The 26,890-nt window shown below is 40.8% G+C and overlaps 1 protein-coding gene across 14 annotated transcripts in view; it reads right to left on the bottom strand.

Annotated features, from left to right (window-relative positions):
• REPS2 (RALBP1 associated Eps domain containing 2) overlaps positions 1-26,890 on the bottom strand; it is a 231,657-nt gene that overhangs the window by 126,923 nt on the left and 77,844 nt on the right. For 12 of the 14 annotated variants that reach the window (XR_005386165.1, XM_038586909.1, XM_038586908.1 and 9 more), the window contains 2 exons: positions 25,428-25,554; positions 17,793-17,890 (listed from right to left, as the gene is read on the bottom strand). Coding sequence is in view for 13 of the 14 variants with exons in the window: in XM_038586909.1 (XP_038442837.1) it covers positions 17,793-17,890; positions 25,428-25,554 (225 nt within the window). In the remaining variant the exon portion in view is untranslated. The remainder of the gene's footprint in view (positions 1-17,792; positions 17,891-25,427; positions 25,555-26,890) is intronic. The other 2 variants (XM_038586907.1, XM_038586918.1) reach the window with 1 other exon arrangement.

Raw genomic sequence — 26,890 nt, 5'->3', positions numbered from 1 at the left:
AACTTTGCTGCATGAACAGTGATCCATCCATTCATTCATTCATTCATTCATTCAACAGACACTTACTCAACACCAAGAATATCCCCAAAACTAGTGACTCGGGATACATAATGGGCAAACAGATTCTTTTTCCCAGAAATCCTAGGGTCTCATGAGGGAGAAAGACAAACAGGCAACCCCAAAACAGTGAAGTAGTGCTATGGTAGGACAGGGTACTCTAGAGCTTTGCTACTCAAAGTACAGTCCCCAGACCACCCACATCAGCATCACCTGGAGACTTACTAGAAACACAGAACCGCACACTCTACCCTTTGTCTGGTAAATCATAGTCTGGGAGTGGGACCTAAGAATCTGTGGCTTAACAATAACAAGTCTTCTAGACAATTTGAAGCACACTCAAGTTTGAGAAGCAATGCCATTTATCTTTTTTTAAAGATTTTATTTATCTATTCACAGAGATAGAGAGAGAGAGGCAGAGACACAGACAGAGGGAGAAGCAGGCTCCATGCAGAGAGCCCGACGCAGGACTCGATCCAGGGTCTCCAGGATCACGCCCTGGGCTGCAGGCGGCGCTAAACCACTGTGCCACCGGGGCTACCCAGCAATGCCATTTAGAACATGCAGAGCAAGACAAACAAAAGGAACAGCATTTATAAAAACTCCAAAAAAATGAGAGAAAATGGCCATCTTCTGAAAGTAGCTCACTTGGACTACATGTATATAGAATAGGCTGCTGGTACAACATGGATGTTAGTGGAGCTGCCTGAAGATGGTCCAGACAGCAAGCAGGGCCCAGATCATGATGGCCCAGGTACCAGGTTAAAAGATACAGATTGTATCTAGAAGACATGAGGGAGCCACAGAGAAGTATTAAACACAACAATGAAATAATCAGATGTCAGTTATAGAAAGATCACTTCAGTGAGGAGAATGGAAGGGGAAAGACCAAAGGTAGGAAGACAAGTTAAGGCCATATGAGCAACCCTGGCCCAGAGGTCAAGAAGGCTCAGAGTTAGGGAGGGGATGAGAGGAGTCCAGAGAAAAAAGAAGCCCTATGGCCACAACCAGAGGAAGGCCTATTCCAGTAGTGCAATGGCAGCTAAGGACCTCTCTGTCAGTAGCTAGAGGGCCATCTTGCTGCAGGACCCAGATACAAGGAACATCATCTCCAAATGAACCCCAAAGTCAACTGAAACAACTAGCATCATTTTACAAAGATCTGAAAAGTCAGCCACCTGAAAGAGAATATCCAACTGCAAAGACTGAAGGCATTGAGAAATGTGGGTGGATGAACTAAGGAGCCTAAGGCTTCCAAGCAGAAGCCAGAACCAGGAAAAGCTCCACTTGTGCATGCACTCTAAAAAGCCTCTCCCGGTTCAACTCCAGCACCAGTGGTTTGTTTTGTCGGCTGGGTAAGGATATTTGCAGGTTGGTGCCAATTTTAAGTTCTGCCAGTGTTTTTAAGAAAAAATGAGAGAGAAACCTTCCACATCTGTCTGCTTGAGCCACATACATATGGTTCATTATGCAGTTTCTCTAGACACAGGAGAATTAGATTTGCTTATATTTAAAACATTCAAACCCTTAGTTTCGTTTCAAGTGAAATGCAAATATTTGGCACTACAAGTTATTATCTCAAGGGAAAACAGGCTGTTTATAATGAAAGAGATTTCAAAAGACTCATTAAAAAGTAATACTATTAATAAAATCCCAAAAGGTGACATTTACCCCTGAAGTATCTTAAAAATCAAGCACAGCTGAATAATATGAATTGCAAGGAAGCATTATCAGGGAGAATTTACAAAGGGTGTGTATACTGTTTCAACCACAGAACGTTTCTGTTTAGAATATAATCCCACCTTGGAGATATCCTGTAAATGCTGCCCAAGAGTCCAGCCATTTCACCTGAGGATGCAATGATCTTATACCAGGGTCCTTCTGGTGCCTTAGTAAACAAATCATCTAGAGTAGCAAAAGCTCATACAAAGCCCACAGTTGAATATATGAGAACACCTCACCCGCCAACAAATTTTGGAAATAAGATGGCCATAGTGCAACCACGGATCAAAATATAATTTCATGAGCAAAGATGTGAGAAGACTCAATCACCCCTAATGAGAAAGAATGGCTAACAGACTGGTGAGACTAAACTAGAGCCCAAGTGAATATTAATCTGCTTCAGGAAAGATCATGGTCGCTGATCAGCCACGGGGCTGAGGAAAAAGAAGTCATAGAGGCAAATGACAACCATGCTGATGTGGGGGATTACAGTAGCTGTCCTCCAATCATTTATACCGCCCAAGACCAGGTATAGAAGTATCACTGAGAAGCTGTGGCTGCCCACCCAACAATGACATGTTCCCCCATACCCCCTGCAGTTGGTTGCAGCCATGTGACTGAGTTTTAGCCAATGCAATGGGAACACAGGTGACCTGCACCACTTCCATGTAAGGCTAGCACCCTGTGGCACTCTATGCTCGTCCCCACAGGCCACTGAATGGGGGAATGGCACAACCACAGGACTAAAGAGCACTGGTGCCTGAATCACAATGTGGAGGAAGGCTGCCTACCAACCTGTTAGATGACTGAGAAATATACCGATGTTGTTATGTCATTAAAACATGGGGCATATTTGTCACAGCAACTGTTAATCTAACTATCCTTCAGGCAAGGCCCAAAGGAAAAGCAGGCCTTCCCAGTCGCAACAGCACAGCCATTCCTGCACCAAAGATGGAAGCATTAGGCTTCGTTTTGTAATTGGACCACCTGATGATCTGAGACAGTTCTGAGCCCACATAACTTAATTTGTCCACGTTGACGAACTATAGGGACACCAAGCATGTGGACACATCTTTACAGTCATCTTTCTATGTCCAGTTAATAGGAGTTTATCTTTCATGGGTTTGAAGGAGACTCACAGGGAAGATGTACAGAGTAAAAAGAAGAGAGGACCAAGGTAAAACTGGGAAAACTATTACATAAGGAATGAAGAAAACAAAATGGAGCTCAGCAATTTTCCTTTGAACTTTCAACTGGTTACCATGTGATACTTTACAAACTTGTGTATTTATATTGTCTCACATCTCGCTCTCACTATAATAAAAGGTCCATGAGGGCAGGAAAATGGGTCTAGTCCGATCACTGCTGTATCCCCAGCACCTGGAGAAGTGCCTATGCCCAATACATGCTTTTTTCGGTGACGGAACAAATAATTGGACAAATGGTCAATTCCAATCCAGAGACAGAAAGGCTAATCTGAGCTCTCCTATGATGACTAGAGCTGAATTTTATATGCATTTATCAAACAAGTCACCTAACTGTAAAAGCTGGGCCCTTTCCCTTATCTAGGAAATTAGAGGGAAAACATCTTTTTCTTTTTCTTTTGAAATAGTAATAGATTCACAGGAAGTTGCAAAAAATAACTTCTGTTTTTGCCTATAGAGAAGTTAGTTCAAATTAAATCCTAACAGAGCAATTTAACCATATCAGTTTCTTCATGGAAATATACCCATAAAGATGTCAAACTTGCTCAGGGATCAATTTCAACAGTTTAGAAGGTTGATTGCAAAGTGTAGGAATCTGAATCTAATGAGAAACACAGAGTTGCTGCTTATTAAAATAAACTAAATTTTAAAAGCAATCACCACAGACATAGGAGAATGTCAGAGAACATGTATTTATTACTTTGCTAAGTGCCAGGCACTGTAAGTACCCAATACACATGACCTATTTTCATCTTTACAACAACCCTGTGAAGTAGGTCCCATTATTTCCAATTTGCAGAACAGGAAACTGAGGATTAAGGAAGGGAAGTGACTTACCAAGATCACATGCCTACTAAAATGGTAGAGCCAGAACATGAGCTAATAAGTCCAGAGTATGTACTCTTTTTCAGTCAGCAAGCCCTATGGCTCTCCCTCCCTCTCTTATCCATCCATCCTATAACAATATACCATTTCCTTTTAAGAAACATTCTCACTACTCTGAAAACTATGCAATACCGATAAAAGAAATTCAAGATGACACAAAGAAATGGAAAAACATTCCATGCTCATGGACTTGAAGAATAAATACTGTTAAAATGTCTATACTACCCAAAGCAATCTACAAACTCAATGCAATCCCTATCAAAATACCAACAGCATTTTTCACAGAGCTAGAACAATCTTAAAATTTATATGGAACCACAAAAGACCTCAAATAGCCAAAGCAATCTTGAAAAAGACAACCAAAACTGCAGGCATCACAATTCCAGACTTCAAATTATATTATAAACCAGTAATAATTAAAACAGTATGATACTGGCATAAAAACAGATTCATAGGGATCCCTGGGTGGCGCAGCGGTTTGGCGCCTGCCTTTGGCCCAGGGCGCGATCCTGGAGACCCGGGATCGAATCCCACGTCGGGCTCCGGTGCATGGAGCCTGCTTCTCCCTCTGCCTGTGTCTCTGCCTCTCTGTGTGTGTGTGTGTGTGTGTGTGTGACTATCATAAATAAATAAAAAAAATTAAAAAAAACAGATTCATAGAACAATGGAATAGAATAGAAAATCCAGAAATAAACCCACAATTAGATGGTCAATTAATCTTTGACAAAGGAGGAATGAATATGCAATGGGAAAAAGACAGTCTCTTCAACTGGTGTTGGGAAAACTGGACAGCTACATGCAAAAGAATGAAACTTGACCATTTTCTTTCACCATACACAAAAATAGACTCAAAATCGATTAAAGACCTAAATGAGACCTGAAACCACAAAAATCCTATAAGAAAGCACAGGCAGTAATTCCTCTGGTGTTGGCCCTAGCAACATTTTTCAAGGTATGTCTCCTGAGGCAAGGGAAACAAAAACAAAAATAAACTATAGGGACTACATCAAAATAAAAAGCTTCTGCACAACAAAGTTAATAATCAGCAAAACTAAATGGCAAACTATAGAATAAGAGAAGATATCTGCAAGTGATATATCCAATAAAGAGTTCGTATCCTGGGATACCTGGGTGGCTCAGCAGTTAAGCATCTGCCTTTGGCTCAGGGCATGATCTTGGAGTCCCCAGATGGAGTCCCACATCAGGCTCCCTGCATGGAGCCTGCTTCTCCCTCTGCCTGTGTCTCTGCCTCTCTCTCTCTGATGAATAAATAAATAAAATCTTTAAAGAAAAAGAGTTGGTATCCAAAATATATTTTTAAAAAAACTTATACAACTCTAAACTCAAAAAACAAATAACCCAATTAAAAAATGGGCAGAAGACATGAACAGACATTTCTCCAAAGAAGACATCCAGATGGCCAACAGACACATGAAATGATCCTCAACATCACTCATCATCAGGGAAATGCCAAATCATCTCTCAGAATGGCTAAAATCAAGAAGGCAAGAAACCACAAGTGTTGGCAAGGATGTGGAGAAAAAGGAACCCTCACACACTATTGGTGGGAATGCTAACTGGTGTAGCCACTGTGGAATACAGTATGGAGGTTCCTCAAAAAATTAAAAATAGAACTATTCTAGGACCCAGCAATCGCACTGCTGGGTATTTACCTAAAAAAATATAAAAACACCAATTCAAAGGGATTGGTTTACTGGAGCATTATTTACAATAGCCAAATTGTGGAAGCAACCCCAAGTGCCCACAGATAGATGAATGGATAAAGATGGGGGTGTGAGCGAGTATGTGTGTATGTATACACACACATGCACACACACAAACACACACAATTATTCAGCCACAAAAAGGAATGAAATTCTGCCATGGGCAACAAGATGGATAGAGGCAGAGTATAATGATGAGTGAAATAAGTCAGTCAGAGAAAGACAAATATCATATGATCTCACTCATATGTGGAATTTAAGAAACAAAACAAGCAAAGGGGAAGAAAAGAGAGAGGGAGACACAAACGAAGACACAGACTCTTAACTCTAGAGAACAAAATGATTGTTACCAGGGGGGAGTTGGAAGGTAAGTGAAATAGATGATGGGGATTAAAGAGTAGACTCACCACGATGAAAAAAATTAAATTAAAATTTAAAAAAGGAGGGCAGCCCGGGTGGCTCCGCAGTTTAGCGTCCCCTTCAGCCCAGGGCGTGATCCTGGAGACCCGGGATCGAGTCCCACATCAGGCTCCCTGCGTGGGGCCTGCTTCTCCCTCTGCCTGTGTCTCTGCCTCTCTCTCTGTGTCTCTCTCATTAATAAATAAATAAAATCTTTTAAAAAATTAAAAAAAGGAACACCCTCACTGCAATGCCAAAATCAATGCACCAATTTTGCAGACTGCAGATATTCATATGGGATATGAATAGCCTATACTTACTTCTACATCCCTCCCATTATCTAGTTTAGTTGCAGATTTGGGCCACTAAGCTACTAAATTATAGACAGAGAACCATCTTATTTCTCACATGCCTATGAGCATCTGGCATGTTTTCACATCAGGAAAGAATCCTGTAGACAGCCATACAGGTATTCAATCATTTCACTGTTATTTTGGTATGTGGCACTAGCACTATTTTGTTTCACGTAAGAAATGCTTATGAATAATCACTATCTCCAATTCTCCCATCAGGAGTCAAGATCTGCTGCTCCAGAAGGGCATTTTTCCTTGGAATTTTGCTCTTTGCTTGGAAAAGGCCAGGAGAAAGTGAGAAGTCAGCAGTAAGAGGAGATTTTGATGAGGCTACAGACTTCCAATACCACTGCACTAACATGCCCACCCCAATCCTTGCCAGTTAGGTCAAGGGGACCAGTCTCCTCTACCAGGCCCTCAGTCAAGGCAGCCTGAGATCAGATGAGAAACAGATGTGCCAAGATCTGGGGCTGAATTCAAGGAATGCTTTAGATAACGAGGCTACAGATTAGAAATGCAAAAAGAGTGTAGATTATGGAGGGAGACAGACCTGGGCTCAAATCTGGGATGGTCACTTGGGCCACTTCATTTCTGAACCATCAGCTCTCCACCTAAAAGGCAGTGCCATGGCCCACAGGGCTCTGCCTACCTCTCCAGCTTCTTCTCCCTCCTTCTCCAGGCTCTGGTAACACTGGCCTTCTTTCAGGTCTTAGACTATGTCTCCTATTGTGTGCTGTATACGTGGTGTACTGGATCACTCAATACCCACTCCATCTCCTCTTAGCATAATTGCACTGCAAATGCTGGCTATGTAAAAGTACATTATCCAAATACCTTTGCTGCTAGAGTGCCAGAAGGAACTTAGGTTCTCACTAAAGACACCCATGGAAGGCTGATTCAAAACAAGTCACATGGTAAAAGAGGCAGGGAACAAAGCATTTGCTTGGCGGGCCTGGGTCATACATAGTGTAGAGCTGCAGCTCAGAGCTATGGCAGCAGTTTCCCAGCTCTGTAGCTTCCTGACTGTGGCAAAGGCAAAGCTCCCTCAGCCATCCAGCCATTCAGTCCTACTGTGTGGTTTGGGGAATTGTTCCTTCAAACTCAGAAGTCAGTCAGAATCTTCTGCCCTTCCAAAGATCTATCTAGTAGAGCTTCCACCCTCTTATTAGAAATCCCTATTTGGGCAGCCCCAGTGGTGCAGCGGTTTAGTGCTGCCTACAGCCTGGGGTGTGATCCTGGAGACCTGGGATCGAGTCCCATGTCAGGCTTCCTGCATGGAGCCTGCTTCTCCCTCTGTCTGTGTCTCTGCCTCTCTCTCTCTCTCTCTCTCTCTTCCTGTGTCTCTATGAGTAAATAAACAAAATCTTTAAAAAAAAGAAATCCCTATTTGCTTAAGCTAGCCAGAGTACATTCTGTTGTTCACAATAAAACCCTGACCAGTACACACCCTTAGTCTAGACTCTTCCCACTCAGCCAGCCACCCCTCTCCTCACCTCCCAGGGAGAATACCAATGGACCCAGGAGCTAAAATGGTGCTGTTGTAAAGGAGTCTTCCATATTTATACCTAAGTATATACCAACTAACTGAGACCAAGAGGTCTTGGGGAATATGCTAGAAACAACCACCACTCTTTTCCAGCTTTAAATAGTACTATCTGGGACCAGTTGTTCAATTGGGTATTTACATCTGAGAGAGTAAACCAGAGGTGCTCCTATCTACCAAACCAATGTGGGCCCTAGCTACTACCAAGAAAGTTCTGGATACCATAAGGCCCACACCTGTGGGGAAAGCAATGCTGACCCCACAAAGAAAATGTGCTCATTTGCTTTCATCAGTAGTCTAACCGACCTGTTAAGCACTATATGGAAGCTAGAATTCTCATGTGTACCAGATCCTCCATTTTTACCCTCCCTCCACCCTACTATCTCCAACCATGGATTCTGTAAAGCCTTAAGGCAGCACCCCCATTGAATCCTAGTATTTACTGAATTTTTTTCCCATAAAAACCCTTCTGTTTCAATGCCAGGTACCCTGTTCTTATATCCTAGAATCACCTCTCTTTCAATGATCTAGTATCTTTTTACTATTCTCATCTTGTAACACAAAACAGTTTTCATGTAGAAGTGCTTCCTAACAAAGAAACTAAGCAACTACCATCACTTTAATTGTTAAGAAGCAAGGGCAGATAGAGTAGATGGTAAGCACTTGAAGAATATAACAAAAGACGGCTAAAAAAAAAAAAGTAAATTTCAGTATCAATTGAAATAAAGTGTTTCAAAAATAAGGGAAAGAGAATTAGAAGTAGGTGAAGGAAATAAGTAGGAAGGAGACTTGACACAATGAAAAACAGGACCTCTTTGTGGTAATAGTGACTAATTGGAAATCTGTTGAGTCCTAGGTAGTAGACTAAATGAAGTAGAACACATCAACCTTTTTACTCCTCAAGGAGATGGTAAAACTCCAGCTAAGGTTTGAAATCAAATATGGAAGGAATCTGGTAAAACAAGATGTCCAGAACAAGGCACATACATTCCTATAAAATTTATCAAACCTGTTCTTCCTGTTACACACAAAGACAAACACACATATATGCCTTCCCGCCCTCTTCCTGCTCCTCCTCCCCCTCCCTCTCCCTCACCCACTTCTATTTCAGTCAGAGGAAGGGAATTTAGCAATGCTAAGAGGTCAACACACACAGGATGTATTAACATTCACCATCCCTAACAAGAGAAGATTTTCCTAGCCCCAATCTCTACCCATAAACTAAGTAATTCAACTTTCTGCCCTAAAGGTATAAATAAGAAATTCCTGTTGCCAGAGGGCCTTAGGGTGCTCCAGAACCAGGAAAGGCTAGGTTCCTAACCTCCTACAAGGGCCTTGGGTGCCCAGGACATCCTCTCAACCACACAAGGAGCAATTTTCCATATACACTGCAACCTCTCACTCATCCAAAGGAAGAGAGACACCAGCTTCTGGTTTCAGACTGGCAGGAATGACAAACCAGTAAGAAAACACTGATAACTCAAAAAAGGGGCATAGGATATGAAGTGATTTACTGAAAAGGAAACACAAATGTCTCATAAATGTAATATATTCCACTTCACTAATAAAGAGAAATGTTAATTAAAACTACACCTAGATTTTTTTTAAAAAACTACACTGAGATACCATTTTTCACCTATCAGATTTGGCAAAGATGTGTAAGGTTTTTAGGACATTGTGTTAGCACAAGTATGGGAAAACAAACACTTTCATATAGTGTTGGTAAATGTGTGAATTGATAGTTTCCAATTTGAAAATCTCGATCAAAAATAAAAGTGTGTAGGCATTTCACCCAATTGTTCCATTTTTAAGAACTGGTGTGTGCTTGCTTGTGCGCGCACTCTCTATAGATAGATACATACATAGATCTATATATGCATATATACATATGCAAACAATGCTCTGATTGCGAGTTCCATATGCTGATCAGAAGGAGCTGATCCATAAATGATTTATAGAAGATATACACAATAAAATACCATTATCTCAAAAAAAAAAAAACAAAAGATGAGAACCGTTATAGAATATTAAAGTTTACTGCTAAGTAAAATATGCAAGTATATAACAGATGTGTATAGTATGCTATCATATATATAAAAAGGTAGAACTCTATGTTTTACACCTATTACGTGTAGTTACATATAAGAATGCCTCCGTTAACTTGTATATGCGTAAAATAGTCCTAAAGCAATACAAAAGAAATGTGTCCTATTATCTGCCTCTTGGGTAGGGAACTGGATGACCAGTGAAGGGGATGGGAGGGATACTTTTCATTCTTCACCCTTTTGTATTTTTTAATTTTTAATGATTTTTTTAAGTTTTGAATTGCCTTAAGAACAAGGGTATTTGAAAGCTCACAACCCATAATCCAAAAAAACAAAAACAAAAAACACCAGTATGGTGTTTAATGTAGAATCTGAAACTAGCAAACAGTACCTTAGCCTGCTTTCACTGTGACCAAGTAAAGAGGGCAAGCATCAGTAGGTGGTTGCTTAGCTCTAGTCCCTCATAACATCTGCGTGGGTTTCTTCAGTGGCTCATGAGCCCACTAGTTTGACTACAAGATGCGAAGTACAAAAAAAAAAAGGGCAAGAACTAAACGTGGTGTTATGCGGAAGTGTGCCCAGGGACACTTCGCAGGGGGGCAATATCACAGCTCTCAGATAGGGAGAGGGGAGAGATTCCAAAATAAGGAAGGAAAAAAAATATGCCTGTGGTTTCACTAAACACAACACAACAAAAACAATGCCCACCCAGGCCAAATGACCATGAAAGAGCCCCCCACCCCCCATGGGCCCGACCTGCCACACAGGCCATTCCTCTGGGCTGAGGACCAGGTAAGAGAAGCAGAGTGTATCAGACAGTACTGAAGAGGCCCCTTGTTGACCTGCTTCTTTCTTCTCCACACTCAAAGAGCAACTTGCTCATGACTTGCCTCTAAGCCACCTCATTCAATCCCATCCCAATCTTCCAGCCACAGCCTCTACACCCTGCTCTCCTCACCCCACATCATGCTAGTCCCATCCATCTATAAAATGCCTTTCACCATAAAAGCCTTCCCAGTGCAGCAATAGCCTCCCAGAAAATCTAATTCTTCCTGTTCTCATCAAAATGACTACAATGAACAATTTATAGTAGATAGCCATTCTCTTCGGACTTATGCCACCAGCATTCCAACAGAACCTCAGGGTATTCTTTCTTTCACCATCCTTTACATACTTCTTTTCTATTTAGAACCATTCCAAATGGAGGCAAGGAACAGAGAGAATGTGCTTCCGGCCATAAGTACATACAGTTAAGTTCAAGGTGGTATGGGGGGCATGATAAGAAATTGAAGGAGACAACTAATTTAAATAAATTTTTTCAAGTCACAGACTTTTAGATTAATACGGTGGCTGCTACCAATGTCTAACAATGTCTGCCTATTCATTACAAAACTTCCATCACAAATATAGCCAAAACCCCCAAGTAAAATGGCAGAGTGATGAAGTTCCCTAAATTCTGTTTATTAGTTTTTTGTCTTTGAAGTAATAAAGGCGGGATCCCTGGGTGGCGCAGCGGTTTGGCGCCTGCCTTTGGCCCAGGGCGCAATCCTGGAGACCCGGGATCGAATCCCGCATCGGGCTCCCGGTGCATGGAGCCTGCTTCTCCCTCTGCCTGTGTCTCTGCCTCTCTCTCTCTCTCTGTGACTATCATAAATAAATTAATTAATTAATTAAAAAAAAATTTGAAGTAATAAAGGCAAGTGAGTATTGAAAATTTACCCTAGAAGACTATTACAAGTTCACTCTTCCAGCAAAAGAAGAAAATATCATAGCATGTTTATTTAAGGTGCAAAAAGTGAGTATGTTTTGATTTAAAATAAAAGATAAATTTTTTCTAGGGGGATCTGCCTGGAAGGATATTTCATTTGCCAAACCTAACTCTGTAAAGTCAGGTAAAAATATATTACATGTATTTTTTATATATGTGTATATACATATACATGTATATGTATATACAAATATACATATATATGAATACCTATATTTGTTTATATGTGCATAAAATACTCCTGGAATGGTACAAAAGAAACAGACAATACCAGTTGCCTCTGGAATGTGCAACCAATAAAGACTGAATGCCCAACCTCTAGCTTAGCTTACAGATAAATGAGATGAGTAATGAACCATTTTGAAGAATGAAAAAGCGGAAACTTCACATATACAAGAAATATTAGAAAATTCTCAAACTTAATGTTATCAATGGGAAAAGAGCATACATTAATTGAAACAAAGGAGAAAACAAAGAAGACAAAAGCCAGGATGGAGAGTAAGGTTCCACATAGAGAACACTATCAGGAAACAACAGTAGTTCTGTGTGGCTGGAGTATGGAGGGAGAGAAGTGAGCTACTGTGGCTAAAAGGGTATTAAGCAGGGGCGAACACCAGGGCCCTGAGAGCCATGTTCAGGAATATGGGTGATATGAAGAGAGGAGTAGGCAGAAAGTGACAGGTCTCAATCAAGGGAGTACGGTGATTAGATATGTATTTTTAAGATTTGAAGAGGCCAAAAAGGGAAGCAAAGAAATAGAGAGGCTAATACAATAGATTCAGTGACAGAGGAAGATGGCCTGAATCAAAGAAATGCAGAGTAATGGACAGGTAAGAAAGGCACTGAGAAAGTGAAATGGCCAGGACCTGGTAACTAAGTGGGTAGAAGAACCAAGACATGAGTCAAATACAGAGACCAGCATTCTGGTCTATGCTGATAGATGGACAGAGCCAGGAATGGAAGGGTGAAAGCTGACTTTGTGGGAAAGACATGTTAGTTTAAACTTACAGTGGGACATCTGAGTGAGGATATCTGCTGGATGTGGTCATAAGCATCCGTATAGCTAAAGAAGAGAGTGAGAAGGACCCAGGCATCACCAACATGTGAGGCGCTGGTGGAAGGAGGAGAATGGAAAAAGAAGATTAGGAAGAGGTAGTCATAGAAGCAGTAAGAAAACTAGGAGAGGATGGCATCATGGATGCCAAACAATGAGAGCATGTCAAGAAGGTGGTCAGTGTCAAAGCTGCTATGGGGTCAATGAAACAAGGACTTAATCCAAGGTAGGTTCCAGCAACCACGGCAAAGCAGAGGCAGTGGAGTATAGTGGGAGCAAAAGGGACAAATCTAAATCCCACACCAGCAAATTACAAATATAGATGGTATAATTTGTGAAAAGTAAACCACAAAATGACCTATAAACGCATGATAAACAGAAGAATCGGGAAAGAAGACTTAGTATTTCTTTACAAATCACTGCCAACCATTCACCAATATAGGATATGCTCACTATCTGAAATTTTAAGAGAAAAAACATCGAACCTTGAACAACAACAACAAAAAAGCAAGAAGGAAGGAAGGCAGGCAGGCAGGCCAACCTAAAATATTAGGCAAAAAAAAATTATTCATTCCAATATTTGGGTGCTTAATTTGGCACAAGCATCTCTCTCTAAAATGGCAAGCTCGGGCAGCCCGGGTGGCTCAGCGGTTTAGCGCCTGCCTTCAGCCCGTGGCATGATCCTGGAGTCCCGGGATCGAGTCGGGCTCCCTGCATGGAGCCTGCTTCTCCTTCTGCCTGTGTCTCTGTCTCTCTCTCTCTCTCTCTTCTCTGTGTCTATCATGAATATATAAATAAAATCTTTTTTTAAATTTTTAAAAATAAAATAAAATAAATAAAATAAAATAAAATAAATAGAATAGAATAAAATAAAATAAAATAAAATAAAATAAAATAAAATAAAATAAAATAAAATAAAATGGCAAGCTCATGAGCTACAACAGCATTGGCCCAGGGTCCCGAATAACCTCCCCAAGTACCCAAAGGCCACCCTTCTTCTAATCATGAGGAAGGACTAGAATACAAAGCCACAGAGGAAGCTAGAAGAGAGGGATCCCTGGGTGGCGCAGCAGTTTGGCGCCTGCCTTTGGCCCAGGGCGCGATCCTGGAGACCCGGGATCGAATCCCACATCAGGCTCCCGGTGCATGGAGCCTGCTTCTGTCTCTGCCCCTCTCTCTCTCTCTCTCTCTCTCTCTCTCTCTCTCTCTCTCTGACTATCATAAATAAATAAAAATTAAAAAATAAATAAATAAACAAAATAAATTTAAAAATAAATTTGTAAAAAAAAAAAAGGAAGCTAGAAGAGAGCAAGGTTGCCAAAAGCACATTAAGGTGGCCATTTGAAGGGAATGAGTTATCCCAGCCTAGTGTACCACCAGGCCCAATCCATATTAATCCCCTATCACCAAAAATCTTCTCTTTAGATCCCCTCATCTACATGACTAATTCAGGTTGGCATTTTCCTTTCTGGGAACTGGAGTTCAGCCAAACCAAGTTGATAGGCATAAGAAAGAAACCTAAAAACAAAAGCAAGAAAAACACATCAGCCATGAAAACCACAAACTGCTGCCCCTGAGGAAGGCCCCTTGTTCTCATCTTAGAAAGCAAGGCTCCAAATCGGATGAGGAGGGGACAGGGCTTCCATTGATGCCAAACAAACATTAAGGGAGTCAGACTATTTCAGATTATTACAATGGACTATTAAATCCATTCCAAGTCATTCATGTTACAAAAAAGAGAAGAAACTTGTCCAAGGTCACATAATTTGGCCAGACCTGGACAAGAACCCATTTGGTTTCTTCTGCATTATACCATAACTCCTTGTAATGGCCAACCACTGGCAAATACTGATGTCCAGCCCTGGCTCACCCCAAAGCTCCAGAGCCCTATTTCCTACCATCTCTTTGACACCTCCTCTTGGCTACCCCAAATGCTCAAATTTCAACATCCAACACTGAACTCATGATCTTTCCCTAATACTCTCAATGCCAGTTTTTCATCCAGGGCTTCTTAGCTTACCAGATGATATCACCATCTATCTGGTTCCTGAGCCAGACTAAAAAAACATGTCCTATGTTTGAACTCCAGCCCTATCACTTCCTACCTGTGACTTTAGGCATATTAAATAAGGTCTCTAAACCTCAGGTTTTGTCATCGAATAAATGGGATAACATAGCAGACACCCTGGACTCCAAGATGGCTTCATTCGTACCAGTGAAGGAAAAGCAGCTAGGTGGCAAACTAGGAGAGCCAGGAGAGCTGCCAAGCTGGATACTGATATGAGATTTCACCCCTAAAGGCATTGCTGGAGCATTTCAAAGATGTTACTACCAGTATTACAAACAAGTAAGTCAATGGGAAGAAAAGGGGACATCACTGGGATTTCTATGGTGCTGGCAGCTTATGTGCTTCTCAACTACTGTCATTGTTACAAGGACCACTGAAGAGGGCCCAGTGTGCAGGCACATTCTACATTCTTGACCATGACCTTCACCTGGCACCCTTGAATCCTTTCATATCCTATTTGAGAATTCACATCCAATAAAAGATGCTGGTACATGGGAGAAAATGAGGTAACAGGAACTACCTCCTCAGACAGCTGTGAGCACTAAAGGAGACAACATGTATAAAATGTTAGGCACCAAAAAACAAACTATTTTCTAGTCTTTTACGCACTTTTAGAGATAGGTCCCTCTATCTTCTTGCCTACTCCCCCCATTCCCATCCCCTGACCTGGCTAACATTTATGAATCCTTCTCATTTCAACTCAAATTTGCCTCCCCACTAAAAGCCTTCCTTGATGGCCCCTACCTGCTAAGGGTTGATCATAACTGTACCCCTACACACTGTTTTCATCCTCAAAGCACAGTGTAATTTCCATTCACAGCAGTGTAATGACATATTTACTTTGCAATGGTTTGATTATTGGCCACCTCGTTCAATTGCCTATAAGCTCTAGGAGGGCAGGGACTGGGAATGTTAAATCTTGTTTTGTGTATCCTCAACACAGTACCCAGAACTTAATAGGTGTTTAGTAAACATCAGTTGAATAAAGTACCCATGAAGCATATCTATCAGCAGGAAACATGGACCCAGAGATTAGAAGTCACAAGACACCAATCCATGTAAAAACCCATGGCATCCCATCTAGGGGACTAGGCAGAAAGGGTCTGGTGAGCCCTTTCTGACCACTGCAAAGTTCATGATTTACTGCCTGTTTGACCACCAATCTAACAATTCAGGATTAGGTCTCTACAGCACTAGGATACAATCTGCACAGACATGCACAGCCACATCCTGGAGAATTTTGTGGATGAATCCCAGTCCTTCCAATTCCTCTCCTAATGTAACCATCATTCCACAGTAAGTGTGATTCTTGTGTTTAAAGACACATATTTTTATACCACAGGACCTCTAAACATAGCCAACTACTACATCTGGGGCTCAACTAAAGAAACAGCTCTTTGTTCCAACTTAGGGGTGAAAGTGAGCTCTACTGGACCTAGGAGAGAATGGCATCTTGGCTCTCCAATATGGTTCCAGTAAGGGATCTTCCAGAATATTTTTTTACTACACCCAGTGCTTGTTTATGTAGCAAGTCCAAAACCTAGCCTCCCTATAATATGGAACTCTAATGAATAGCAAAATATTTTAAAGTGCAGATTTTGACACTAGGCAGACCCAGCTTCAAATTCAGGTTCTGCCACTTACCAGTTATGAATAAAACTTTAGACCCATTACCTGACCTCTCTCGGCCACAGTTAAGTCATCTACACTAATGGATAGAACAGTACCTAGATCTTACAGTTGTAGGAAGCATTAAATATAAATATACAGGATATGGCTAAGTTATTATCCTTAAGAAAGTTCTTTGTACACAGATAAAATTCTGTCTATAACACAGTTCTGGGCCTAACAGATTGCCCCATTCACAGAGCATATTCAGTTAAGTACCACAATCATCCTTAGCCTTTGTCTATTCTGTTTGAGACTTAGCACCTCAATTCCTTATGGGAATATCTGACACCACCCTTCTATTCTGAGTAGAACTGCCTGTGAATAAGTGATCCTTCTTCCTAAGTTGGATAACGAAATGTCATACAAACCACCCAACTTCCTCTTGTCTTTAGGGTCAGTGAACCCAGTTTTTTCATAATTCCTCTCAGGCAGACACACACACACCAGCATGCACACACCCTTTTTTGAGAATATGTCTTCCCCAGCACAGGACTCAGAGATACTGCATAAGATAACAGTTGTAGACACGAAAATGATAAGCATTCTTTATCCAAAAGAAAACATTGGATAAAGGAAAGATAAAATTTTCTAAGCCACGAAAAACGGAGACATCACTTGTGATTCTGTCATAATATTCCTTTTATATCTACTATATGTAAGAAATAGTAGTCACTGCCATATGTAAAATAACTGTTCTCCAAACTGCACGCACTAGGCACTGAAAGAGAATATGGAAGAACTACCTCTGCCTTCCAAAAGCTTGCAGTGTAACTGGAGGCACAAAACAAAGGACAACAGCTAAATTTGCACTGAATGAATTAATAATAATAATAATAATAATAATAATAATAATAATAATAATAAAGAATAAGGCAGAAATAAGATAGGCTATTTGGGAAAAAAAAATAAAGCACTCCTGAAAGAGATGCCTAATGATGTAGGTAGAAGGGCATTATAGACATACAAAAGACCAAGAACCAGCTTGGATTAGTCTAGAGACACTGAGAAAAGGGTAGAAACACACATTACAAAAAAAGATTTAGGAGAACAAGGAAGCCTGGCTGGCTCAGTCAGTAGTCTTATGAGACTCTTGATCTTCGGGTCATGAGTTCAAGCTCCACACTGAGGGTAGAATTCACTCTTAAAAAGATTTAGAAAAATATATAAGCAACAGAATAAGAAGTGCAATATTTGCATAAGGGGGCAGTTTTATATCTTCCTTGAAAAAAACATAGAGGATCCATCAAAAAGTCACGTCCCCGAAGTCTCCCACATATGTGGCATAAAACATCACTTACCCGAATAAGGGAAGCCTTATGCCGAGGGGGCTTGGCTCCTGGGGCCCCTGACGAGGGTCCTTCAGGCTGGACAAGGGGCTGTCTAGCTTCATAAGGAGCTGAAAAAGCAGGAGGAAAAGTCAGCATAGTATAAAAAGCTACTACTCAAAAATGATTATTTCACACTCAAACTGAGACTGTTCTTCAGGGAAGAATTAGCAAAGGAGTCAGAGTTTATCTCCATTGGGCCACGTTGAACAAACAAACCTTGATGCCCCTGGGTACAATTTAGGGAAGCAATCTAAAGACATTCAACTGATTCATGAAAAGACAGGAAAATATTTACATCAAGTTGAGATTAGGAATAAATTAGAAAAGTGGAAAAGTAGGAACCTAAATTGGAACAGAAAGCAATAACAACAGTCAGAAAAGTGCCATGTTATAAATGCTCAAATTCTAAATATCAGGTAACTTCTATATGTACCTGCTGGTTTAAAAGTCTTGCATTCATCATCCACCTTCTCAAGAAGCAAGAAAATAAATATGCATTTTCAACACTAAGAATCAACGTTATTATTAATTTTTCAAAAATAAATGGCACAGTCTTCTTTCCCTTATTGGAAAGAATGTAAAACCAAGTAGAGAAAAATACAAAAAGGAATAAATGTATTTTATGTTTATTATTTTATCTTTCAATAACCAAATGAAAAATACTTTTGCTGACTTTGAGAAAAGTTCTTACGCCACAAAAACAAATGCATTTTTTTAGTCCCTTTTATTTCCAGAACACTTCATAATGATCTTGCCAATATGGTAGGAAAATAGTTAAATATAATCAAGTAGTATTCAGCTCTAACACAAAGGAGAAATTATCACCCAAGATGAAACCATTTTTTTTTATTTTGTTTATTTATTAGAGACAGAGAGAGAGAGAGTGAGAGAGGCAGAGACACAGGCTCCATCCAGGGAGCCCTATGTGGGACTCAATCCCACGTCTCCAGGATCACCCTGGGCTGAAGGCGACGCTAAACCACTAAGCCACCAGGGCTGCCCGATAAAACCATTTTTGATGAACATTCCCAGTTAACAATTCAAGATTTTGGAAGTATATCAAGAAGTAAAAAGCTGGGGCACCTGGGGGGCTCAGTCGGTGAAGTGTCTGACTCCAGCTCGGGTCATGCTCCCAGGGTCCAGGTATCCCCCTGCTCAGGGGGAGTCTGCTTGTCCCTCTCCCTCTCTCTGCTGCCCCTCTCCCTGGCTTATGCTCTCCATCTCTCTCTCAAATAAATAAATAAAATATTTTTTTTTAAAAAGTAAAATGCTTTCTTCCTAAAGCTTCCTTATAAGTAAAATTAGGTAGAGAGAGCAGAGCAGAGCAGCTTGTTATGGCATTACCCTTAGCATACTTTGATCAGTTGAAAATAAAGGAGGTGTAAAAATACCATATCAAGAACAGCAAACCACTCTTGGGCTCGCATCTGCTTTTTGTATTTCCTCCAAGGGACTGGAATACAACATTATAACACATTTAAAATACATTAGAACATCAAAAATCATCACCTGGAAAAGCATTAAGTAGATTTTCAGACCCTGCTAAGAATAAATAAAAATATATAAACTGCAAAAGACACCAACCCAAGAACATATAATCCAAATCTTAGGTAGGTTTCAGCTGGTAGGCAGGTGTTCCTTTGAAGAAGGATTTTTTAATTAAATTATTTTTTTAATTTTTATTTAAATTCAATTAATTAACATATAGTGTATTATTAGTTTCAGAGGTAGAGTTCAGTCAAAGAAGGATTTTTAAGATCATTCCATTTTGATAAAATACCCAATGCCAGAATTAAACTCTTAATTCCGGAAGTTTTGAACCATAGTAATCTGTATCATGGTTGGGATACTAGTGATCATGAGCTTTTCCTGGGTAGCTATCCCTATGTTTCTGGTTCCCTTCAGAGGGAAGGAGCATCTACTGCACAGGAGGAACACATATGCAAGGAAGCCACCTGGTTCATGGCTCCAGTCCCTTACTTACAAGGGTCTTCCCTTGGAAAAGATAGACATATTTTGTCTTCCCTTGGAAGAGATAGACATATCTCATCAGTAAGGCCTTGAACAAAGACTCAGTTTCATGGGTGATCATTTTTTAAAAGGCCTGGCCTCAATGGCCTGGCCTTTCTTCCTACTCCTGTGGGAAGCCTGGATTGGCCTCACCTGCCTATGACTGAGAAAGTGAGTGTATGAAGCCCATCTGGTCACAAATCTAAAACATGCACTCCGATCAGCTTTGTCAGTACCAGAGCTGATAATCAGACCATCATCAGTCTGACTCTTGTCTCATTCCTCAGTTGGATCTCAACTCAGAAGGTAAAAAGGTGCTACTTACTGCCTCTGCTCTCCTTTCTCCCGAATAAAACCTGGAACATTTAATTCAATGCAAAAGAAATAATTCTTAGGTCCCCTTATGAGAGGTTTGATGAGGAACTAGAAATATCATCTTTCTCCAAAGGGAAAAATAAAAGATGAACCCTAAAGATTTCATCACTCTGAGATTGTCAAGCTAGAACAGAACCACTAGTAACTGCACAATAAAGACTCTATGTCTGCAGTCAACCCAATGAATGATATTCAGAAGCTAACTTTCAAGAATACTTAAGAGCTTCAAAAATTAAACAGGTACCAGATTCTAAAAACACAAAAGAAAACACTAGGCAACATTTGAGCACCTACAATGTGCCAGGAACTGTGCTCGGCACAGAGGTTTATATAACATTCCTTATTTGATCCACAGGACAAACCTCTGAGGCAGATGTTATTCCATTTCACAGATAAAAGAAATTAAAACTCAGAGAAGTGACACACCCAGAGTCCCACAGGCCAGAAATGAAGGCTCACCAAGTCTACGTTTAGGCCCAGGACACTGACATCACAACCCATGCTCTTAAGAGAGTACATTCCTAGGATTGATATGTCAGAATAAGATGTGTAAGAAAAAACAGAACAGGTATCTTGATTTGGAGATAAGGCATTAGATATCAGAAGAAACAGATAAGATTTGAAAGCAGTTACCTCTGGAGATCAGAAATAGGTTGAGTGGGAAGGAGAACAGTTGTTTTCACTACAGGCATTTAAGTATTATTTAACTATACGGATTACTGTGATTTAAACATTTTTTTAAATATGGGTAGCAGTATCTGCCTCTGAGGGTTGTGCTAAGCAGCAAATAATGCACATGAAGATCTCTGCATGATGCCTGGCACACAAGTCTTAGCCACTGAATATTAGCTACATCCAGCAAGTTAGACTAGCAGGAGCGAGGAGAGAAGTTGAAGAGGGGCTCTGAAGCCAACTGGTCTGGAGATCCTCAGTCTGATTTAAAACATACTCACATGCATTCCCCACTAGCCAGGAATCATGGCAGAATTTTGGACAGGAAAATGACCCCAGAAAAATGTACTCCTACAAAACTATTCCAGCAGCGAGACTCCTTTCTGAAAAGGAATAAATTAAGAATAACTCTAGGGGTGCCTGAGTGGCTCAGTTGGTTAAGCAGCTGCCTTCAACTCAAGTCATGATCTCAGAGTCCTGAAATTGAGCCCCACATCAGGCTCCCTGCTCAGTGGGGAGTCTGCTTTGCCCTCTCCCTCTGCCCCTCCTCCCCCTTACTCATGCTTGCTTGTGCTCTGTCGCAAACTTAAAAAAAAAAAAAAGAGGGATGCCTGGGTGGCTCAGAGGTTGAGGTCAGCTCAGGTTGTGATCCCAGGGTCCGGAATCAAGTCCCACATCAGGCTCCCTGCTCAGTGGGGAGTCTGCTTTGCCCTCTCCCTCTGCCCCTCCTCCCCCTTACTCATGCTTGCTTGTGCTCTGTCGCAAATTAAAAAAAAAAAAAAAAGAGGGATGCCTGGGTGGCTCAGAGGTTGAGGTCAGCTCAGGTTGTGATCCCAGGGTCCGGAATCAAGTCCCACATCAGGCTCCTTGCATGGAGCCTGTTTCTCCCTCTGCCTATGTCTCTGCCTCTCTCTGCGTGTGTCTCTCATGAATAAATAAATAAAATCTTTTTAAAAGACAAAATAAAAGGGCAGCCCGGGTGGCTCAGTGGTTTGTGCCGCCTTCAGCCCAGGGCGTGATCCTGGAGACCCGGGATCGAGTCCCCCACATCAGGCTCCCTGCATGGAGCCTGCTTCTCCCTCTGCCTGTGTCTCTGCCTCTCTGTCTCTCATGAATAAATAAATAAAATCTTTTAAAAAAATACAGTTAAAAAAAACAAAATAAAAAATGAAAATAAAGAGTAACTCTAGAATGTTTACTACTAGAGTCACTAAGATTTAATAGGTTTTAGATAAGCTTTTCTGTAGATCAAAGAGAAGATGGAGTACAGAAACAGGAAAGAGAATCCTCAGTTTGTCAGATGGGTTGATGGCATGGTGAAGGCAATAGAGAGTTATGAAACAGATGGAAAAGAGCATGGAATCCTTAAGAAAAACTGAGTTCTGAAAATGTGGGGAGAGAGAGAATGAAGACATGTGGGATTCTCTTAATTCTTGACCTAAGGATAAATGACAGAAAGGGAAGCAGACAGGCAAAGAAAATCCTCTAGGGGAGAATCTATAGACATTATAAAAACAAGAGTGAACAAGCTTTGAAGTGAGTATTATAAATTAGAAGTAAAAAATCACAAGACTGAACCAAGTTGCAGATAGACAAACTCTCCCCTCCTTTGACTTACAGAAGACTGAATGGCACCTGTCAACATTTTACTTCTGAATGACCTTGTTTCCAGCTACAGGGACCTAACAGACTTCTAATCAATGGCTAGACCCAAACAAAAACTCAAATTCTTTGAGATACAGGCAACTGACTGTTCACTCAGACTCCTCTTTATGGGTATGCTAGGCAAAGAAGAACCCTCTGAAATAGTAGCTCATCAACTTCAAGGTTCATGATATTGAGAAAAACCAGGAAAGATAACTTAGAAAAGTACATTTCAAGAATAAAAGAGTGACCACTAGGAAATGTCTTCACATCTAATAGAATGACTACAATTAAAAGCACTGAAGAAAAGGGAACTACGGAGAGAACCAAATGCTGGCAAGGAACACGGAGCTCTCATACATTGCCAGTGGGAAAATACAGCCACTTGGTAAAACTCTGGCAGTTTCTTATACACCTTTCCCTAAGGTACAGCAATGCTACTCGTAGGTGCCAGGGAAACGACAATATATGTCACAAAAAGACTCACAAACAAATGTTCATTATAGCCTTACTCATAACAGCCAAATACTGGAAACAACCCAAATGTCCATCAACAGAATAGATCATGAAATCGTGGTACGTTCACACAATGAAACACTACTGAGTACTAAAGAGAAACAAACTACTGAAATCCAGAACACAGATGAATCTCAAGCACTAAGCCAAAGGAAAGATGGCAGACACATAAGAGTCCAGCCATTCAGGGCAGCCTGGGTGGCTCAGTGGTTTGGCACCTGCCTTCAGCCCAGGGTATGATCCTGGAGACCCAGGATTGAATCCCAGGTCTGGCTCCCTGCATGGAGCCTGCTTCTCCCTCTGCCTTTGTGTCTCTGCCTCTGTGTGTGTGTGTGTGTGTGTCTGCCTCTGTATGTGTGTGTGTGTGTGTCATGAATAAATGAATAAAATCTTTAAAAAAAAAAAAGAGTCCAGCCATTCAATAGGATTCCATGTATATGAAGTTCTGAAAGACAAAACTCATCTAAGGTGATAAAAAGTCAGGACAGTCCTCACTCTGGGAGCCAGGGAGGGACTGGAAAGGGGTATCTCTGTGGTGATTGAAATGTTCTATTCTTGATCAAAGTGGTGGCTACACGGATGTTAAAATTCAAACAGGATGGGACGCCTGGGTGGCTCAGTGGTTGAGCATCAGCCTTTGGCTCAGGGTGTGATCCTGGGTCCAGGGATCAAGTCCCATATCATGCTTCCTTGCATGGAGCCTGCTTCTCCCTCTGCATCTCTCATGAATAAATAAATAAAATTTTTTTTAAAAAATCAAACTGGAGATTTTTAAATGTGTGCATTTTATCATTTAGAAAACACAATAAAACACAATGAAGGCACAGACAACTCTGATACAGGCCACTAAAAGTCCAGAAAGATGGAGAGAAGCTGGTTGTCTCCCTGCCAATGGGGGAATGGAAGTCCAATGTGAATGGAATGAAGAAAGAACAGGGCAACAAGCAGAGCAAATGCAGACAAGTTTTTAAAGGAATAACAAACAAACAAAAAAAGTCAGGGTAGAACCTGGTAATAGGCTGATTTAGTAGAACAAAAAATGACTCACCCGTGAATTAAAAACCAAACCACAGGCACCATGCTGGGCATAAACCTCCAATGTCCAACCCCAGATAACATTAGGAATCAAAAAGAACTCCATTTCTAGAACTAGAGAAGTCAGGCACAAGAGACTTTAAGAGGAAAATGAAAATTCTCAACCCTACTGAGTTTCAGACCCTACCGGGACATTCAATTTTTAGGAGAGTCATTTTTGTTACCATCCTTTAATAACATCATCTTACATTTGCATAGGACTGAATTTCTAATCAGACTTTATACCCCTGTTCTCACTAATCCTCACAACACCCCTCCAGAATACCATTACCCCATTTTAAAAGAGGAAAGAAAATCATGGTTCAGAGCAGTTCAATGGCTTGCCCAAGGTCACACAGCGAGTCACATTAAACCCACGACTTCTGATTCCAATCAAAAGACTTTTCCATTATGCCACACCTGCTCCTCTCTCTACAAGATTACAGCCTCTCTCTAACCTAGCACACATTTTTATCTGTATTCCTTCCAGAACTCACCACTATTTTCAATGCAGCAAAAACCTGCAGAAACTGGGTCATTTTCAAACACAGCCCACAAAATACAAAAGGAGGATTATGGATAACCAATTCTAGAATACCTTTAATTGGTCCTATCTTAAACTATGAGCCTGAGCCCCAGGACAAGATGCTGCAGTGAATTTATGGGGCTTTAGGCACTGCAGGCTAGGCGGCCAACTTTGCAAGTCATCCTCAGAACCAACTAACATATTTTACCACTAACATGGCCAACACAGCATAAATGTGAGCAAGCAGGCAACCCCACAACTAGACACTTCACACACTTCTCAGCAAAATGTTTCCCCTACCATTTACTTCCCTTATTCGTATTCCCAAACACAAGAGCTAAATATTTTCATTTATGTGATCAGTCTTGAAAGGTTGAATCAACTCTTTTGCTTTTGCAGTTATATTTTCTTAAGTAGTTTCATAAAAGCAGTTGTTATATAAATATGTTTGGAATGTTTGCTGAAAGGAACAACAATTCCAATACCCATCTTTTTCACATGCTATGTTCCTGTGTAATGAAATCTGTATATGAAGGATTAAATTGTCTAAATCATTTACAAGTCCAAAGATAAACTAGTTTGTAGGAGAGGAGACAAGGCATTACTAAGATATATTTCATTTTCTTCTTTAAAAAAACCTTGCTTGAGAGTATAAAATTAAATTGAGCCATGTTTCCAAGGACAGAGATAATTAAGTCAGGAGATTCAGCAGCTGGTGGCGTTGCTGCCTGATAGATTAAGGAGTCTCTAAGACACTGCTGGGACAGCTGGACAAGATCGCCTCTTACCTGGATGCATCTGCTCCGTGCTGCTCCGCAGTTTGCTGTAGCCATGGCTCAAGGGCACCCTCTGGTAATGAGGCGGGGAAGAAGGAGGGGAGGCGAGGGGTGACATCGTGGGAGACTGTGTTTCCTGCTTCAAAAGAACCAGAGCAGAGTTCAGAGGCAATCACTCGAGAAGCCTGGCGCTCTGAGCTGCAGTTATGAAGTATAATGCAACCCTATTGCTGGTGAGATGGCTGATTTAACAAATGGAGGGAATGTTTTCTCAAAAACACAGTTTGGTTAAAATGCAGTGTCTGAGGATTCACATCTCCCAGAGAATCAAGTCTCGCCAGCACTTAGTTACCTAAATTACTAAAACAAGCCTGAAATGCTTTCAGTTATTCCACTAAAATTTTCCTTTGGAAAATGGAAGACAATGATCACATGAAATAGCATTCATTCTCCCCAAATCTGATCTCCTCGTGGATAAATTCCATTTTTATTCACTTAATAAAGGCTATTTCCTGGATTTACACTTATCAAGTCTTTTGGCACATGTGGATATTAAAAACATACATTTAAAATGCTTAATGCTAAATGTTCCTGGAGCTTACTATGCCAAAGTAAAATGCCAGCTTTTTCTTTTCCACACTGGGGGAATTATAAAACAATTCATTATGAGAAAACCATTCCTAACCACTAGAATGGAGGCTTACTTAACAAGCTACAGTTCAAATTTCAGTTGAAATGTGAATTTTATGTAGGACTCTAGCAAGGTAAACAACCTTGCTCTGCTACTGGGTTTCCTCCTCTTTTTTTTTAATGCTATCAATAAACTGGAGTACCCAAGTAACAAGGAAATAGTACTTTTAATCAATATGCAGACTATATAGGTGCTCTCAGCCTAAAAATAAAAAAGCAATCTGAGATACTGATCAAATACTCTTCTTCAAGAAAAAGAAAAGAATATTTCTTTTGAAGTGTAAGTTCACAACAGATTGGATGGGCCTAGCATAAACCCAACCTGAAGTGAAAGGATGTGTCCTCAATCATGCAGCCAGGGGATGGGCCTAGAAAGTCCCTAGGGTATCAAACATCCTGGGATAGTGGACCCTCATTCCTCTTCAAACACTGGTAGGAAAACATGCCAGAGTACTGACTGAAGGTTCCTACACTCCTTATTTGTGTGTGTATGTGTGTGAAGAACCTGTTTAAAATGTATCAGAATTACAAAAGCAACAGTACACTCAGCTATTTAACAGGACATGCTATACATCACTAGACTGTAAATATAAAAATTCTGCAGCAACCTCATATATACAGCATTATCATGGTGAGCCATGTAAATTAGTTCTCAACGTAATCCTTTAAACTCTCAGCACATTTAAAAAAACATTTTGAAGGAGCCTGGGTGGCTCAGCGGTTTAGCACCGCCTTCCACCCAGGGCCTGATCCTGGAGACCCAGGATCAAGTCCCCCATGTCAGG

Source organism: Canis lupus, chromosome X, assembly GCF_011100685.1.
Source record: "Canis lupus familiaris isolate Mischka breed German Shepherd chromosome X, alternate assembly UU_Cfam_GSD_1.0, whole genome shotgun sequence".
In the NCBI taxonomy this organism is placed as follows: Eukaryota; Metazoa; Chordata; class Mammalia; order Carnivora; family Canidae; genus Canis; species Canis lupus.
Note: the sequence above shows the minus strand (reverse complement) of the source record. Positions and strands in the feature narration are given on the sequence as shown.